This window comes from Scatophagus argus, chromosome 18 (assembly GCF_020382885.2).
Source record: "Scatophagus argus isolate fScaArg1 chromosome 18, fScaArg1.pri, whole genome shotgun sequence".
NCBI classification, from domain to species: Eukaryota; Metazoa; Chordata; class Actinopteri; family Scatophagidae; genus Scatophagus; species Scatophagus argus.
In genome coordinates this window covers 3,822,062-3,838,480 of record NC_058510.1, presented here as the reverse complement: position 1 = coordinate 3,838,480, position 16,419 = coordinate 3,822,062, and the positions used below count along the sequence as shown (strand labels likewise).

Sequence of the window (16,419 nt, the reverse complement as noted above, 5' to 3'; positions counted from 1 at the left end):
TGGGTCACGTTGGGCTTGGTCACCTTTTTCAGCAATTTATGTGCTGGGTCAATGTGAGTCAGGATCAAACCAAGAGGCTAATCTCTATTAATAATACATCAATAATCAATATCAATAATACACATCAAACTGAATGCTTAACCTTTTAAAGTTCCTACATTAATATGAGATGAGCCCACCTCCTCTGATGTAAATGAACCTCCTTTGATTTCCTCCCCAAGCCATCAGCTGACACCAGTTGCTGTTGGGGTGGTAGCTATGGATCATCTCCATCTGTGACTTGACTCATTACATAGCATCTTGGAAACCACTGGCTTGAGTTGAACAGTCGAATGTATTCCTATAATGGGTGCTTATCTTCTGAATTAATATTAATCATTGAGAAAATAGGCATTCAGGCACACTTTGACAGAACAACAATGGATGTTTGTCTTGTGTTACTTGAAAAAGCAATTACTTATCACTTGACGAAAATTTTTCCTTCCATAGTGCATCTATTATTATGACAACAAAAGCAGCGTTACTGATGTGAAGCACCACTTAGATAGAACCACTAATGCTTGTGGACGTGGTCATCTTGACAACACTGGAATGAAAATGTTGGAATATTTGGCTGGTTGAATTGGTTTATGGACGAGTTAATGAAAGGCTATCATTATTCGGATATTTGAGGCGTATGGTTGCTGGCTAGGTTGTGCAGCTATAATTAAAGAAAATAAACTGGTCAATATTTTTGTTTCGATAATTTACAGGGCTGACCTCAACATTCATTAATTGGTTAGCTATTTGGATTTCAGCTTTCTGATTCTGATATTCGTCTTTTTTTGGCAAATGTAGGCTCAGTATCAATATCAATATCAATATCAATTAAAGCAAACTGCAAAATATATTTTGTCAGAACATTCTTGCACTATACATATATATACTTTTTAATTGCACTATTAAAATTTGGAAACATATACCACATAAGCTTTGGTGCCCTCTCACAGCAGTGAACGCAACGCTTCAGTTCACCTCAGCTGATAAAGGGAAGATAAAATGCTGACCTCAGCTGTGTGGGAGCACTTTAAAGTGAGCAATGGCAAAACAAAAGGTGTGAGCCAAATATCCAATGTGAAACTGGCCCAAAATGACACAGAAAACAGTAAGTGGCAGGCCTCTGTTTAAGGTGTAAAACACCAAAACCGTACTGTCTAGCAAATTTGGCTTAGCTTTTGTCCAGCGGCCACGATGAAGCTGCTTTTATCAGCCATTTAAACAATAAGGTTACACCAGAATATAAATGTGCATTTGAAAAAAAGTTGGGACTGATAAAAACATCACAGAGAAGCTGACACTTCAGTCTCTCCCACCCACACTTTTTATTTCTTATTCTAAAGCTTCAGAAGGAAAATGCTCCCTGCTTTAGTTTGCTGCATGTCAAACCCCTTTACTTTCTGTCACTGGCTAATAAAGGCAGAAACAAAGAATTCTTTATCATAAGAAAGCCATTTTAAACATATCCACTTTTATTCTTCTGCCAGACTACCTAAAGACTGCAGCCTGAGACTTTGCTTTTACTTGCAAACTAGTTTCCGGCACCTCCATTCAGCCCTGTTTTATGACAACTTTAATGCATATATGAAATAGATTTGGAGCACTCTGTTTTAGTTTTATTAGTTTTTAAAATAACCACTTTGCCTTGCGGCGATGCACACATACTCTCCTGTCCTTCCTTCGAATGTAAGCCCCTCTAGATAAAAGTATCAGCCAAACGCCTTAATGTAGATGTGTGAGGTACTTGATGTCTGTATTTAATCAAATGCAAAAAACGTGCAGGATGACTTAAATCTGAGAAAATCACTGAAGTTCAAAAAGTCAGCAGTGAGCTTTCATTTCTCTTGTTACTTTTCTTTCTTAGAACTGACTATTCAGTATTTAAATGTGAAAACCACAGGTGGGAAGTAAAGTACATTTTTCTAGTACAACTCCAGTTTTAGAAACTTGTACTCATACTTGATTATTTCCCTCTTGGGAGACCTGATAATTAATAGATTTCAGAACTGAATAAAGCTGCTTTGAACTACAAGCTGTACTTCTTCATTCTTTGTAGGCTTGCCTCCAAGGACAGTCACTGGGGCGTCTCCAAACTCAAGAATTAAAACAATCTGTCTGACATATTGTTTTCTTGCCAGCAATTAGAAGAGGCTGAAACTGAAATACCGGCTTATTTGGAAGAAAACTAGTTTTGTGATGTAATGTTGGAGTCAGATATTTGAGGCTACTTTTATGAGGTGGACTACAGAGCTGACTCATTCACAATATGCACTGCACACTCTGGTTGTTGGAAGATCTGCTGCTTTAGGGCGATAGGGAAGTCTAGAGCCTTTTTTCACCAATTTAGTAAATAATTACACATCTCTGCATAAGCTACCAATGAAATTTTCCTCTTTCCAGTGATAAAATTCCTCTTCATAGGCTACCAGGACACGAGGAAACAGAAGCGTTAATCTCACAACTTGTGAAGGTCCAAAGTAGTGATACCACTCCATGATATGTGTTAGATTTGTAGGCCTGTCAGAGTTACGGTTAAGTATATTTCACTTGCCTTAATTCACTTATGCCCTGGTTTTTTCAAGCATGGGCTGAAATGGCTCACAGGCCTGCTGACAAGATAACAAGGTCACTAATGTATTTCCACTGTTAATGTCAGGGATCCTTTTTCAGTAAAAGATTTATTCTTTCTCTTATGTTTTTTTTTTTTTGTCACTGCATTATTTTGCCCTGAGGAAACTGCTGCTAGGTTGGTTATTATTTTTTTAGTCGGGGCAATAATAAATATTATTATATAATATATTGTACCAGATGTAACTAAAAGCTTATTTCATATGCAGTTCCTAAACACCAAACAACGAAACAACCACCCCGAAACAAACAACTAAAAGCAAGCTCATCATCATTAAAAACAGTTCACAAGTACAAGAAATCACCCAGCATACACTTTGTAAAAACGCTGGCTTTATTCAGTGTCTATTAGCTCATTCACACTAGACCTCATAGTCCTTAAACCATGTTTTCAAATTAACTTTAAAATGTTTTAAACCACTGCACTCTCTGATACTCAGCTGTAAAGAATTTCACATCCTGGCTGTCTTAACTGAAAAACAAATGGCAAAATGTCTTAGACAAAAATGTGACATAGCACATAACTGTCCTTGACTCAAAGCAACATGCTGTTAAGAGCTGTGGTGCTACATTGTGAATGATTTCACATGATAAAAATTAACACTGGCCACAAGCAGAAACATTTCAAATAACAAAGTGTGATATTCCTTTTAACATTATTGCAGGAAATCTGAAATTTTTTTTATCTTTCATTTTAATTTTTTTTTCACAGACCGAATGGTTGCAAAATTGTACTATTTGTATGACACCAGGTTGTAATACAATCTGAAAAATGTGCATGTACAGCTTTGCTGCGTCTGTACTCATTCGATTACGTCTAAATTTAAACTTTCACCTGTAGGTCTCTTTTTCAATGGTCCGGTGACAAACCATTATAAACAAGTCTTCTTTTGATCCTGCATCAATTTAAGATTTGGGGCCCTGGCTGTGCTAGTTTATTGGATACATACATTACTGTCAGCTGACCTGGTGAACGTGCAGCTTCAGGCCTCTCATCCACATGAATAAACAGTGTGAGGCGCAGCCTGCCGGCATTATCTGAGTCACTTATGGTCAACAAGTGTGTGGAAGTAAAACGTGACTCAAACTGCTTAACTTCATTGAGTTTTAGTAACATCCACCCATCAAATCCACCCATCAAATTCATGTCAGAAGGAAGCCGCAGGACTCATTCTGGGGGCTGTGCCTCACTAATTACTGTACAAAAACACAACTTTATAACTGGTGTGATTGAAACTGGGTCATATTTTATGGAGAAAATATTTTGGTTTTTCCCTCTAATGTCTGCCGGATGCTCTGCCTCTACTATCAGTGATTTATGGAGTTTTCTAATGAACAGATGGCTTTACTTGTTGCTAATGTAACTGATAACCGCTAGCTGCTGAAAACTCAGTTCAGCAGCCTCCTGGTGAACACGGTCGGACTGGGACCGAACAAACACCAACGTGTTTCATGATAGGAAATCCAGCACTGGTGTGGTTCACGAAGGTTCCTGATGGACAGACAGCTTTAATATTTACTTGTTGTTGCTGCTGTTAGACACCATCATCTCAGTCAGGCTCGAATTGGCTGTCCCATTAGCTGAGTCAGCCCCAAAACAAAGCCCAGTGAGAAAAACACCTTTGCGTGTATTTTCCTGTCATCAAACCGGCCTACTTCAGGTGCAGGTCACAAATGCTTTGTTTGGTGACCCCTTTTGACATTTAATTGGCTGTGTTCTCTGGGAGCTCCCAGTTGACCCCAGTCAGCCAGTTGGACAACTAACTGCATGGCAGGCTGGCTGCTATGAACACCAATCAACATCAGTGACAAGTCCCTCCCTACCTGACCGTTTTCACAGGAGATATGTATAAAGATGCAGAGGAAATTAGCACTCTGGCCCCCATTTCACAGGTATTTTAGACTAACAATAAGGTATACCTGCTAATCAACAAACTGCTGGACAGCTCACGAGTGGCCATAAACATTTACTGTATTGGTTAAGTAGGAACTAAATAAGATATTATCTATGCACAAAGTCATTGCGCTTTCTTATTCAGCCAACGCACGTTCCCCTCTCATTATGATTATTGTGCAACTGATTAATTCAGGTCTCCAAGTACTGACAGTGTCTTAGGCATTGGCCTCTGTTATAACAGCTGGTATTTTAATTATTGCAGTAATTCATCAGTGTCATTGTGACTCCTCAGTAGTACATTAATGAGGCATTAAAAAACATTTTTCACAAATCCAGTACTGCACTTGCTAGGTCTTTACCAACTCTCCTCATCAGCAAATCACAGTCATAGTCACAAGCTAGCGTCAATACTGTTGCTTTGACTGAAAGTGTTTCTCTCACTTTGACGGTGAAAGAGTTAACTCATCAGAGTGGAGTAACGACATGCGGTGATTGGCGGTAAAATGTTCCTGAATAGAACCTTCATGCATAAGACTGCAGGACAGCTGGTTTTCTCTCAGGAGATCGCTGTGTGAACCTCATCCAGCGGTGAATAGGATTGAGCCAAATGTGATTGAATGGGCTGATGGTAGCAGTCAGTGTGTGTGTGTGTGTGTGTGTGTGCATGTGTTTGTAACATTAAGTTGGCTAAAGTGCCCTACCATCCTGGTCCTTTTGATCAATAGCACTTATAGCTCCAAAATTATCACCACTGACACGCAAACAGACAGACACACAAACACACGCGCACACACACACACACACATTAATAAAAAAGGGCTAAACTTGCACAGAAGCACATTTGCTTTAGCAGAAGCATGTGTGTGTCCCAAAGCCTCTTCTAAATAAGACAAGAGACCGAGAGAAACAAATGGCTGCAGTTTTCCTTCTGCACAGGAGGTTATTGATGGTCTGCGTCTTGCTTAAAATTATTGGCTCTGTATTTGTTTACATAAGCAATATTTTGAATTACACTGGCAATAAATTAGAAAGCATTATATACGCCATACATCTCGGCAAAAGAGAAAAAAGTCATAGCCATAGTTACAAAAACATCAAAGAGATGAATGTGTTTTGGAGTATTTGCAGAAATATTACAGGCAATGAATCAGGGTTAATGGCAGAGGGAAAACACTGCTGAATAAATAATAATTGGCCAACAATTATGATGCAGCACACAAAAACAACAATTTAATTTACTTTCAACTGTAAAAGATTCATATTTGTCACTGCAAGCAGTCATAACAATACTAAAAGAGAGAATAATGATGAAGAAACGCTCCGACTGGAGCATTTCATTGTGTGGCTGGTGAACAAGATTAGCCAGCGTCACAGATCTGATCTTACTGAAAGCGTAATGGCACACCTGAATATTTATGGGGCTTAATACCTTTTCGGTAGAGAACACGCACACTACCAAGCTCCCCTTTTATGCCAGTTGGTATGAAGAGTTGATCAGTGTTTTCCTACCCAGTTAGTAAAGGTATAACAGGTTGAATTGAACAGCAGAGTTTCAGGTACTTTGCCCTGTATTTTGGCTACAGGAAACACTTCCTTACTCTTGCATACCATCTGCAACATGAGCAATCAAAATGCTCATGGCAAAATATGAGGCTATGAGGCTTTACTTCCACTTTTACTTTATATTTCTGCCGACTCACGTGGTGGATCAACATTAGTCAGGACATAGCTATTCTTGTCTTCTCATCTCCACTGGCTGAAAACCTATGCGCTATCACCTTGACCACACAGCAATGGTGACGAGCGCTGTGTGATGATCCACTCAGAGTGCCTGCTAACACTGCGGACACAGATGTCTGCTGTCTGTCTGGGGAATGCAGACAATATATAACAAGAGAGAGATCTCACCCATAAAAGGTTAAGGAATAGCTAATGGCTTGTTGTACTTTCCTTCTAGAACCCAGCAGTGCTTGAATAAATATGTATAATATGACTTACATGAAGGTGAAACGGAAGCCTTCTCATTTTAATAAAACAACACAAAAATATTTGAAATTTATTTCAAGAAGACAATACATTTTGTGTCCTGCTTCACCATAAGTCACTTCAGTCACTTCATTTTTACACAAAAAAATGGTATAGTTATCTACAATTAGCACTCACCTACAATACAGCAGAAGGTGTTTGATAGTGTTTTTAGTTTCCTTAGTGATAGCGTCAGGACATGGCTTGTAAGCACAAACATGCACACCTAAATGTGCACACATCTGTTATTCACTCACCCAGATGTTGCCATCTTGGTGGTACGGTTTCCAGTTCCTTCCTGTGTCGCTGTAGAGGAGACGGTACCGCGTTGTCCAATCAGAGCTGCTGTAGCGACCTTGCGTCGCTATGGCGCTCACCTGCTTTCTGGAACCCAGGTCCACTTGTAGCCATTGGTAATGGTCACTGTCCAAAGGCGACCATCCACCAGCACCTGCAGAGTTAGAGACATATTCTGATGAGTGGCCTTCAAATTTCTTACACCGTTTTAATGGTATCTAGTCTATAAATTTTTCCTCAACTGAAACTGCTTACACCAAGTATAAATAAATTTAAAAAACTAATGAATAGAAGGAAATAGCTTTTTCCTTCAGTATATCTTATTGGAAAAAAAAAACACCTGCTGGACATATAAGCTGAGCTGGCACTGTCCACAAGCAGAGAGACAGCATGCTACCACCATAATGACATTTTGGGAAGGGGAGTTATAGTCCATCTTATTATTCATGGTCAGTGTCCAGCAGATAGCTGCCCAGACAGGTACTAGTGTGGGAGACAGGATGTTTTATTAAGAGTTCTGCATGCAGGGCTGCAGCCTGCTGACTATAAAGATGTTTCACAAGCATGACGAGCATACTCTTCTTCAGTGCTGTCTTCTTTTCTTCTACAGGACTGACATTATTATGCATACATTTTAGAATGGATTCCTTTTTAAATTTGGCATTCATGATATAATGACATTTCATAAATGCAAGGGAGCACAGTGGCACCTGCGTAACTGCACATCTGTCCAGATTCAACTCAAAGATCAAAATGGTCAAGAAGGGAATCGCAATTGGAATGATGATTGAAACTATTTATCACAAAGTAGTCATAGTAAAACAGAGATGACACACATCCTGGATGTGAAAATGAGTGAAAGTGCAAATACTATGAAGTACAAATTCTATCCACTTCATACCAACGGTTACATGTTGTCTTCACTTATTCCAGCCAAGCTGTGGTTCAGCATGAGTGTCCTTAACCGCAGGTTTAAGTGATATTTCATTCTGGCGGAACATACATTTTCATTTTCAGTGCGCATATCTGTTGTACTAGCTTTTTTTCAGTCTCAAAGATGGACACACAGGAACACAGGAACAACACAGGAAATAACTTGTTTAAATGTTTGGAGGTAAAGTTTTTGTTTGTGTTTAGAAGGTTAACAAGTATACAAAACAGCTTCCAGGTTGCTCCTTTGGAAGGTAGGTGCACTAAAGCTGGAAAAGATTCCACCAAGGTGAAATATTACTTTGCAGAAGATGACTAGCTCAGAAAGCATCAAAGGAGAGTGTTTCAATGCCATTTTCCTACGCTACAGTGTCGACCGTTGCAATAGATTGTAGCGTTTGTCGTGTAATCCACTCTGTGACAGTTAGTGTCTTTGTGTTTCCTGTGCAAGCCTGAAACCTCATGGCTCTGCCTTTATATCCACACAAATACTTATGTGTCCTCCAAAGGTTGTCCCCCTTCACACCTGTAGGTGTCAGGGTGTCAAACCCCCTAGACCTCGCAGTTAAATAAGCTTCAGGTTAAATGATGCAGAAACAAAAGATAGGTGATGCCAACATTGAAGGCTATTGTGAGAGTAGTCAAACCATTTGAGAAATAGAAGAAAAATTCACAGAGTGCAAAAAACCACATGTAGAGACAAGTTTAGAGTGTATACACAAACATTTACACACACCAAGCATTGAAGATGTGTCAGTGCAGCAAACAGCCGAGCCTGTGACAGAATGCAACTCTGAAATGATTATCGGGAAGAGTGGGTGGTGGATGGACTGCGAACTGGCCATGTCACGGCCGTCTCCTTTGATTCTCTGTGATGGATTTTTTAGAAAGGACATAAAATACAGATAAGAAAGTGACGGACTGAAAGCACAAGTGAAGGAGAGTGACTGATTCAAAAATGACAGAGCGAGAGAGAGAACAGAAACACGCAGACAAAGTGAGAGAAAGGGAGATAGCAAGACCAAGAAAGCACAAGAGAGTAACAGATGAGCACCGAGCATAGTGGAGGAGGCATGAGAGATGATAGTCATATGATAAAATAGAGGGTGAGGCAGTTTGCGATGTATCCCACCATGACAAAACCCTATATCTTATCCAATTACAGAGCCATTACACTCCAGCCCCAGCCCTGACAGATAACCAGGCCCATATCAGTGGAAACGTCAATACCTCAAAAACCCGTTGCAGCAAAGCCATTCCCTTGGGGGGATAAAACACTATCAAAAGGAGGAGAAGGGGGAGGGAGGGCTAGGAATTGGGTTTGCAAGGGGCGGAGCGACTGTGATAAGTAAACAGTAGAAAATAATGAGCGGACAATGACCAAGGCAGTGTGACACTATGAACAACATCAGAGGACAGGGTGTCGGAGAGAATGACGACAAGGTGTGGGTTGAGGGGGTTGACAAGAGAAAGGAGGAGTCAGAAACATGGAAACGAGGGACAGTAAGAGAGATGGATGAGGTGTGGAGAAAAGGGAGTGAAGAGAGAGAGAATTTTATGGCTCTGATAGTGAGGAGGCCAGAGATGAGATAGCATGCGGATGGGATGAAAAAAAGGACAGAAGGGGAGCAATGTAGTTATGGTAAGAAAGGTGATGGATGAGGCCAAAAGTGAAGAAGGGAGGAGGCAAGGAGCAGAGGGATGAGAATGAGAAACAAGGGAGAAAGAGATAAACTGAATCTGTTCAACGCTGGAAAGAGAGTTAGACTGCAGGTGGGTTCAAATGACATGGAACAGAAAGCAAAAATAGGAGAGGTTCTGGATAGGGGAAAGAGAGAGATCAGAGCAATGTTGACAATTTTTTGCACATTGTTTGAGGTCACTTGGATGTTTGTTGCTGAATGTTGGAAATCAAATTTCAAATACCCGTTTTTCTCTGTCCTGCAGTGCTAGTGACCACACTCACAATACTGATGCCTGGTAAGCAGGAATTCAAACTGAAAATTGCACTTCGATAAAATACACAGCGTAAACACATGAACACATTTTGGATCCCTGTGCTGCAGCTCAGCCACGTCACACTCCATTTATAAACCTGCACGTTAAGGCAGGCTCTCTTCATGCACACAGTACAGTTTCTCTCAGTGACCCTGGTCTGAATGTGATTCATCTGTGTCTTCTTCCACAGACATATACACCCACACAGCCACATAGTGTGAATGTGTGGCTGATGTAAGAAAAGATTTGAGTTTGAACACTTCAGATGCATGACAGTTTTATAACACTTAACATTAGAATTATGATTTACATATCAACATAATATACAAAAATATACTATTTGAATAAGTAGCACAGTGTATTCCTGTATTTTGCATTGTGTTGCATCAAAAGTTGGTTCAGCTTTATGATGGAATGAATGAATTGAGGAAGGCACTGGCTTGAAGGGGTGAATGAAAGGACTGAGGGGCAGTAAGGGAAAAAGAGTTGATGAAGAAGGAGAGAGTAGAAGACATGTTGGGGTTACAGGGTTACCAGAAGTAACAGATGGATTGAAAAGTCCACGGAGACGTAAAAGTTCAAAAGATCGTGCGAGTGATGGCAAGCATTTTGGAAAGATGGGCTAAAAAAAGCAAGAAGACAAGAAAGCCGTGGGCTAAAGAGCTTGATGTTAAAGGTCAGGGGAGGAACAAGGGACACTAATAAATGACAGGAACAAAAAAAGAGAGGAGAGAAATGATGGGCAAATGCTGTTATGGAACAGAGACAAAGGGAGAGGACTAAAAAAAGAACAGGTGAGAGGTGAGAGGGGAGGAGGGGCAGCTTGACAGAGGTTAGGATGGGGGGGGTGAAGAGTGATACATAAAAAAGTGCCGTGAAAGGTGAGAGCCAGAGGGAGAAAGGGAAAAAGCGAAAAGAGGTTGACAGAATGAAGTGGAGATGGAGGAGGAGGCTGGTGGTGGGGGAATCGAAAATGAGAGAGTTAGAGCGAGCGAACAGGAGCATCAGCCAAAGAAAAGGGCGGAGGGAAAAAAGGGAGGAGAAAGGGGAGGGGTGGAGCATCAGGGGAATGTCGCTGTTCTCTCACCTGTCACACACACAGATGTTTGGGGAGGAGTGGAGGAGCAGGAGGAGGACTGGGAAGAGAACAGGGGAGCACAGAAGGTCAATGAAATCACCTCAGAGGAAGAGATGAAGAAAAGAACAAAGGAAAACAACAGAGAAAGAGATCAGGAGATAGAGTCCACGACAAAGGCTGGAGAATAAGTGCAATCCAAGACGTAGACTGCGAGAACGAAGCATTGAAAGGAAACCTGGATAAAACTACAGGAGCACTGCCAAGATTTTCCTCCATTGAAGCTGATAAAAGTCTTGAAAATACTACTGATACCATGTTGCTTTCTGGACAAAAGAGACTTCACACATCACTTTGTGTGTGTGTGTGTGTGTGTGTGTGTGTGTGTGTGTGTGTGTGTGTGTGTGTGTGTGTGTGTTTTAACATTTCTACACTGGGGCTTAAGGTGGAGTGATGAAACAATGAAAAAAAAAGTCAAAATGATTATTGTATGCGTTTATGCACTAGTCAAACTGCAGTTTATGTCCATGCATGTCAAGACTCATAATATCTGTAGTTACTGATAGAGAGCTTCTTCACAGCACGGGCAGTATCATCCAAACCAATAATCTTGTGGTGGACTATCACACTTCAAATAGAGATGTTGCTGTAAAGAAGCCACATATTCTAAAATATGGATGCGTCACACTCACGTTCAACCTGGCAGCACTGAAGATCCATACAATCAGCACAGTTTCAAGGTGGACACCCAAGATTAGTATCACCAATTCAGTATCTGACCACATGTGAAAAAGTCACAACCTGCCCTGAGTTATGCCAGATCAGAACAGATTTTACTTTATGTAAAACATTATGTTACTATGAAGTTAAAGTTTTGACTTTTTTGATATCAAAAAAAAAAAAAAAAGAAACAGATTATCATAAAACAGATTTTTTACAGATGTGAAACTCGCAGGTATTGATGATATACTTCTCCAGTTTGTCAGCCCAGTGTAACATGGCTTTAAATCTGTCTACAGTGTATCTTTACAGTGCATTTGAATTTGTGCTTGTCCCTGCAGCAACTTATGCTGGCATTTTAAAAATATAAAACAGAAAAACAACATGTTAGAACCCTGGTAAAAATGTCCCTGTGCGATGCCCTTCGCAGGTCTGTACTGGCCCAGTGGAATTCACACAGAGAGGCTCCTTCTGAGATAAAAGGAGTCAACAGCGGCCAAAAAACATGGCTGGGGTTTGGCCAAGCTTGCAAAACAAGGTTTGAGCTATCTGTGATGACACAGATAACCCTGCACTGAAGCAGTAGTAGCAGTGAAGTGGTAGCTTCTGATACTGGTTATGACCACAAATATTCTCACACACAAGCCCAAGAGTGCAGATAAACGTATACAGTACGTGCATATACAGCATATGCACATGTGTACACGCAGGGGCGAAATAACAGCTTTTGTCAATTGCTCAGCCTTTTAGTGGCATAAAAGCAGAATCTGCAGACTGCAAACAAAGTGGCCCTAGAAAGTATTTCATGCACATTTTTCACGAAAACCAATATTAATGGACATACAATAAAAATGACAAAAACTCATTTTCAGGAATACTGAGCAATGTGCTGGCTAAGGAAAGAAAAGCAAACACAGTGAAAAAGAGAAAATCAAACCTGGAAGTGCCCTGTAGGAACTACTACCTCAAATACCTGTCTATTTAAACTGTCGCTGTTGCTATGTGGTTATTTTTCTCACATAAGATCTCACACATCTAAATTCAAACTGTTAACAAAACCCTCAGTTATGTGCCACGAGACTCAACCACAGGAAAAAGTTTGAAAGCAGCTTCTGGTTGCTTTGAACTTGAATCAAACAATGTTCCACTGTCTCAGCAAGTCTCACCACCTTCAGGTCTCTGATCTGTTCAGGCTGTCAAGTTTACTCCCTCTTTTGTTTTTACTGGAGATAACTTACAGATGATCAGAGCTCGACTAACTGGACAAGATGCAGGATTGTCCATGGCTCCTGGTGAGTGAACATACAGTGTAGCATGTGTGTGTGTGATAATGACAAAGATGTTTTGAACTTTTACAGCCCAGCAGGGAAGTAGAAGATATGTTGACTGCCTGACTTGGTAAACGGCAGTACTGATGAATTCTGTTTTCAAGAAAAGAGTAAACAGACAAGAAAAGCACAAGGAGCAAGTGTGCAGCACAGAGAAGAACAGGAACAAATGAGGGATCGAACAAGTTAAAGTCACTGAGAGAATACAAGAAAGGATATGAAGATTTATAAAACCAGAGTTCTGAGAGTGAGCAGCGGAGACACGGTGTGATTTTGAACGAGTGAGGATCAGCCTGCTGACAGGCATGACACACAAACAGAAGTGACAGTGGCATAGCAGAGCATCAAACAACAGAGTATCTCTCCTCTGTCTTACTCTCAGCGTGGGAGAGTGTGTGGGTGGGCGCACATACATATCAAAATTTGTTTCCTCTGTCCGCCTTTACGTTTATGCGCTCCGGCACCCGAGAGAACATGTGAGAGCGTGTTTATCAAAGTTACTGCTTTTCAGACAAAACCACATTAACAGTAAGTATAGCATCTTAATTAATTAAGATGTTAGGCCACCAGAAAGAGGGTGCAGTGAGAAAACAGCTGGTTAGCCCTCTGCTAGTACTTCATCTCTCTGTCATAGAGCAAAGGGAGCGGATGAAGACAGAGTAATTTAATTAGGAGAGGACCGCCATTATCGATGGATGACTGCAGCAGCTAGAGACATCAAACAACTTTGCCAGATGACAGAGAGTGAAAAGTAATGTATGGAAACAGAGGGACAATCTGGTTAATTGTGCAGCGAGTCTGAGCACAGTTGTACTGCAGTACTGTGACATCCTGTATTTGAGGAAAGAACTGAATACAGTGCAGCTTCGTAAAACTTTGGAAAAACTTTTGAAAAGTATGTATCAGGCTGAGAATGTGAGAGAAGAAGAAATAGATAATGAGGTCTGGGAAGAAAGAAAGGGGACAGGCTGTGAAAATGGAGTTTGGGATTGAGAATGTTACTGTTGAAAATAGAAGGAAAATGAGATGGAGAGGGAGACAAGGACGGAGGGTTGAGAAGGACGAGGAAGAGGGATAAGCAGGGAGATAGGAAGAGAAAAGAAAATAGAATATAAACATTTCTGGCCACGTGTTTGTGATTAGTTGGCCACACCTGCATGGTGCAGCAATATGGGCCACATGTGTGCATGCCCACAGGGACATTCAGGCTCAGATGGTTCCCCCGTTCCCCTCTTGCTTTCCTCACAAACAGAAGGTATTTATTGTTCTCCTTTGTGCCCCAAGTTCTCTATGAATGGCGGCTACATCAAAACAAACCATTATAAAGTGCTGTTCCCTCTTGGCAGGGGTAATAAAATGCACCCACATGGAAATTTGATTGATACGTTTTCTGTGATTCCACAAAACTAAAATGATAAGCCAAAAACTCACATGGTTTTGGCTGATACTGCGATTACGATATGTGTCACAATTGATAATAATGATAATTTTTGCAGTTCCTTTTCACAAGAAATATATATAAAATGATGATGGTGGAATGATTTTCGCTTGCCCTATTGCAATATGTAATATTTAGATATATTTTTGATTAATCGTACATCTAGCACAAGTTGTCTGTTCCCCATCTTGTAATTACCATCAGAACAAGGAGAGGTGTTCTGATGGAAAAAGAGAGAAGACATCTCCTCTCTCCTTTCTTTCTATTTTAACCTGTATCCACGGGGCATCTGTCTTCAGCTGGCAGCACTGAGCACAGCCTTGTGTGGGGTGCAGATCACAACTCATGTGGGTGCTATGCGACTATTGGGAACCAATTTTAGATCATCCCTCTTTTGCAAAAAAAGTTAATGCAGGGAAAATTTAAGAGTTTTTTGTCCACATGGTTTTACATTTTGACGTGTAATGGGGCCTAAAACTAAGATACCTTGGCCTCTACAGCATTCATTTCATTCATTTCTTTTGTTGTTGTCTCAGACTACTTCAGTCTCAAACTCAGTGATCCTGTATGTGGAGAGAAGCGGAGAAGAAAGAAAGAGAAGAAACAGGTGGATGGAAATGATATTAACAGATGGAGAGAGGGAGGGTAAAAGTGAAAGAGACAAACTATTTGAGTCAGTCTGTAAGAAAATCGTCCCTGCTTGATTCATCATACCACAAAAATTATAATGGAAATAAACATCTTACTCATAGAGCTAATTTAATGATAAGCTACATTCACTGACAACCATACTGAGTTGGTTAAAAATAAGATGCCAGGATGTAATTTTACAAAAAAACATTTCTATGGAGTAACAGCTTCTGAGTGATTTTGTTTTCCAAAGACAAACACATTTAGCATTATGATGATGAGTCTGTTGTTGAAGAATGTGTTTAAGTTTCAGGAGCCAGACACAGGGCATTTAGCAAGCGCCCTCTTCCAAATGAACACATAAAGCAACGTGCACAAGCATCAAGTATCAAACACACACCCACACACACTCACATACATGGATGGAGAACAGTGTGTGGGTGTGTGTGTGTCACATGAACATGGAGGGTGGAAACCAGGGGCCTCGTGTCTGGCTGGCATACAACAGACAGCTGTCTGCTGGAAAATCATTACGGTATCATTTCACGTCTCTCTTTTCTCACACACACACAGACACACACATACAGGGAAATGCACCCAGAAAAGGATAAACACACACACACATGCCTATAGCCTAAAACTCTAATAGCTGTCAGCATTCACAACACAAGCTTAATATGAGTGGTGTGTCCCATTGATTTTGTGCCTTCCCTGTTCCGATGCACTGGGAGATTGGAGTAGATTGGCTTTTCAGCACACACTCATGCCACCGTTGGCACATTTGGCTGCCAAATGTAGCTGCTTGGAGGGACCCCTCCTTATGGCATCTTTGTGTGGGCATGAGGCATGTGATCCTGCGTTGTAGTGAGTGTGTACTTCGTGTAAGCAGGTCTGTGCTGCTGCTGCTGCCTTTGTTTTCATGAATAAGTGTGCAAATGTGGGACGTAGCTCTGTTTCTGTTAATGGAAATGCTTTTTCAAACATTTTTGTACTCAGATCCAAAGATGAAAATCCAAAGATGAAAATGACAATGTTGATTTCAGTTTTGAGCAGTGTCTTCCTTTACAACAGATGAAATGAGATTTGGTTTTAGGAAAAGAGAGGCTGATTTCATGACACATTTCCAGTCCTTGTGGACAGCTTTTTTCCTTTGAAGCAACTTAATCATCCTTTCTTGCAGAACTTCTCTGCCTTTCTTTTTCCACTCTTATTTTATATTCTAGCCTTGTCATATGCCGTATGCTAACGAGGTGATGGCCTCGCCGTCAGAGAGCAGTATCGTACTCTAGAGGGCACCAAGACATGGAAGGAGAGATGAAACTTTACATCCTTTCCCTCATTTCCCCTGCTACTTTGACATTCACTTCAGTGCGTATCCATTTTTCAGCATCTGATAGAGATTGGCAATTTGTTGTTT

The 16,419-nt window shown here is 40.7% G+C and overlaps 1 protein-coding gene across 1 annotated transcript in view; it reads right to left on the bottom strand.

The window, feature by feature from the left end:
- cntnap2a (contactin associated protein 2a) overlaps positions 1–16,419 on the bottom strand; it is a 274,377-nt gene that overhangs the window by 141,059 nt on the left and 116,899 nt on the right. Inside the window, exon 3 of the mRNA XM_046371619.1 lies at positions 6,844–7,037. Within this exon, the coding sequence (XP_046227575.1) occupies positions 6,844–7,037 (194 nt within the window). The remainder of the gene's footprint in view (positions 1–6,843; positions 7,038–16,419) is intronic.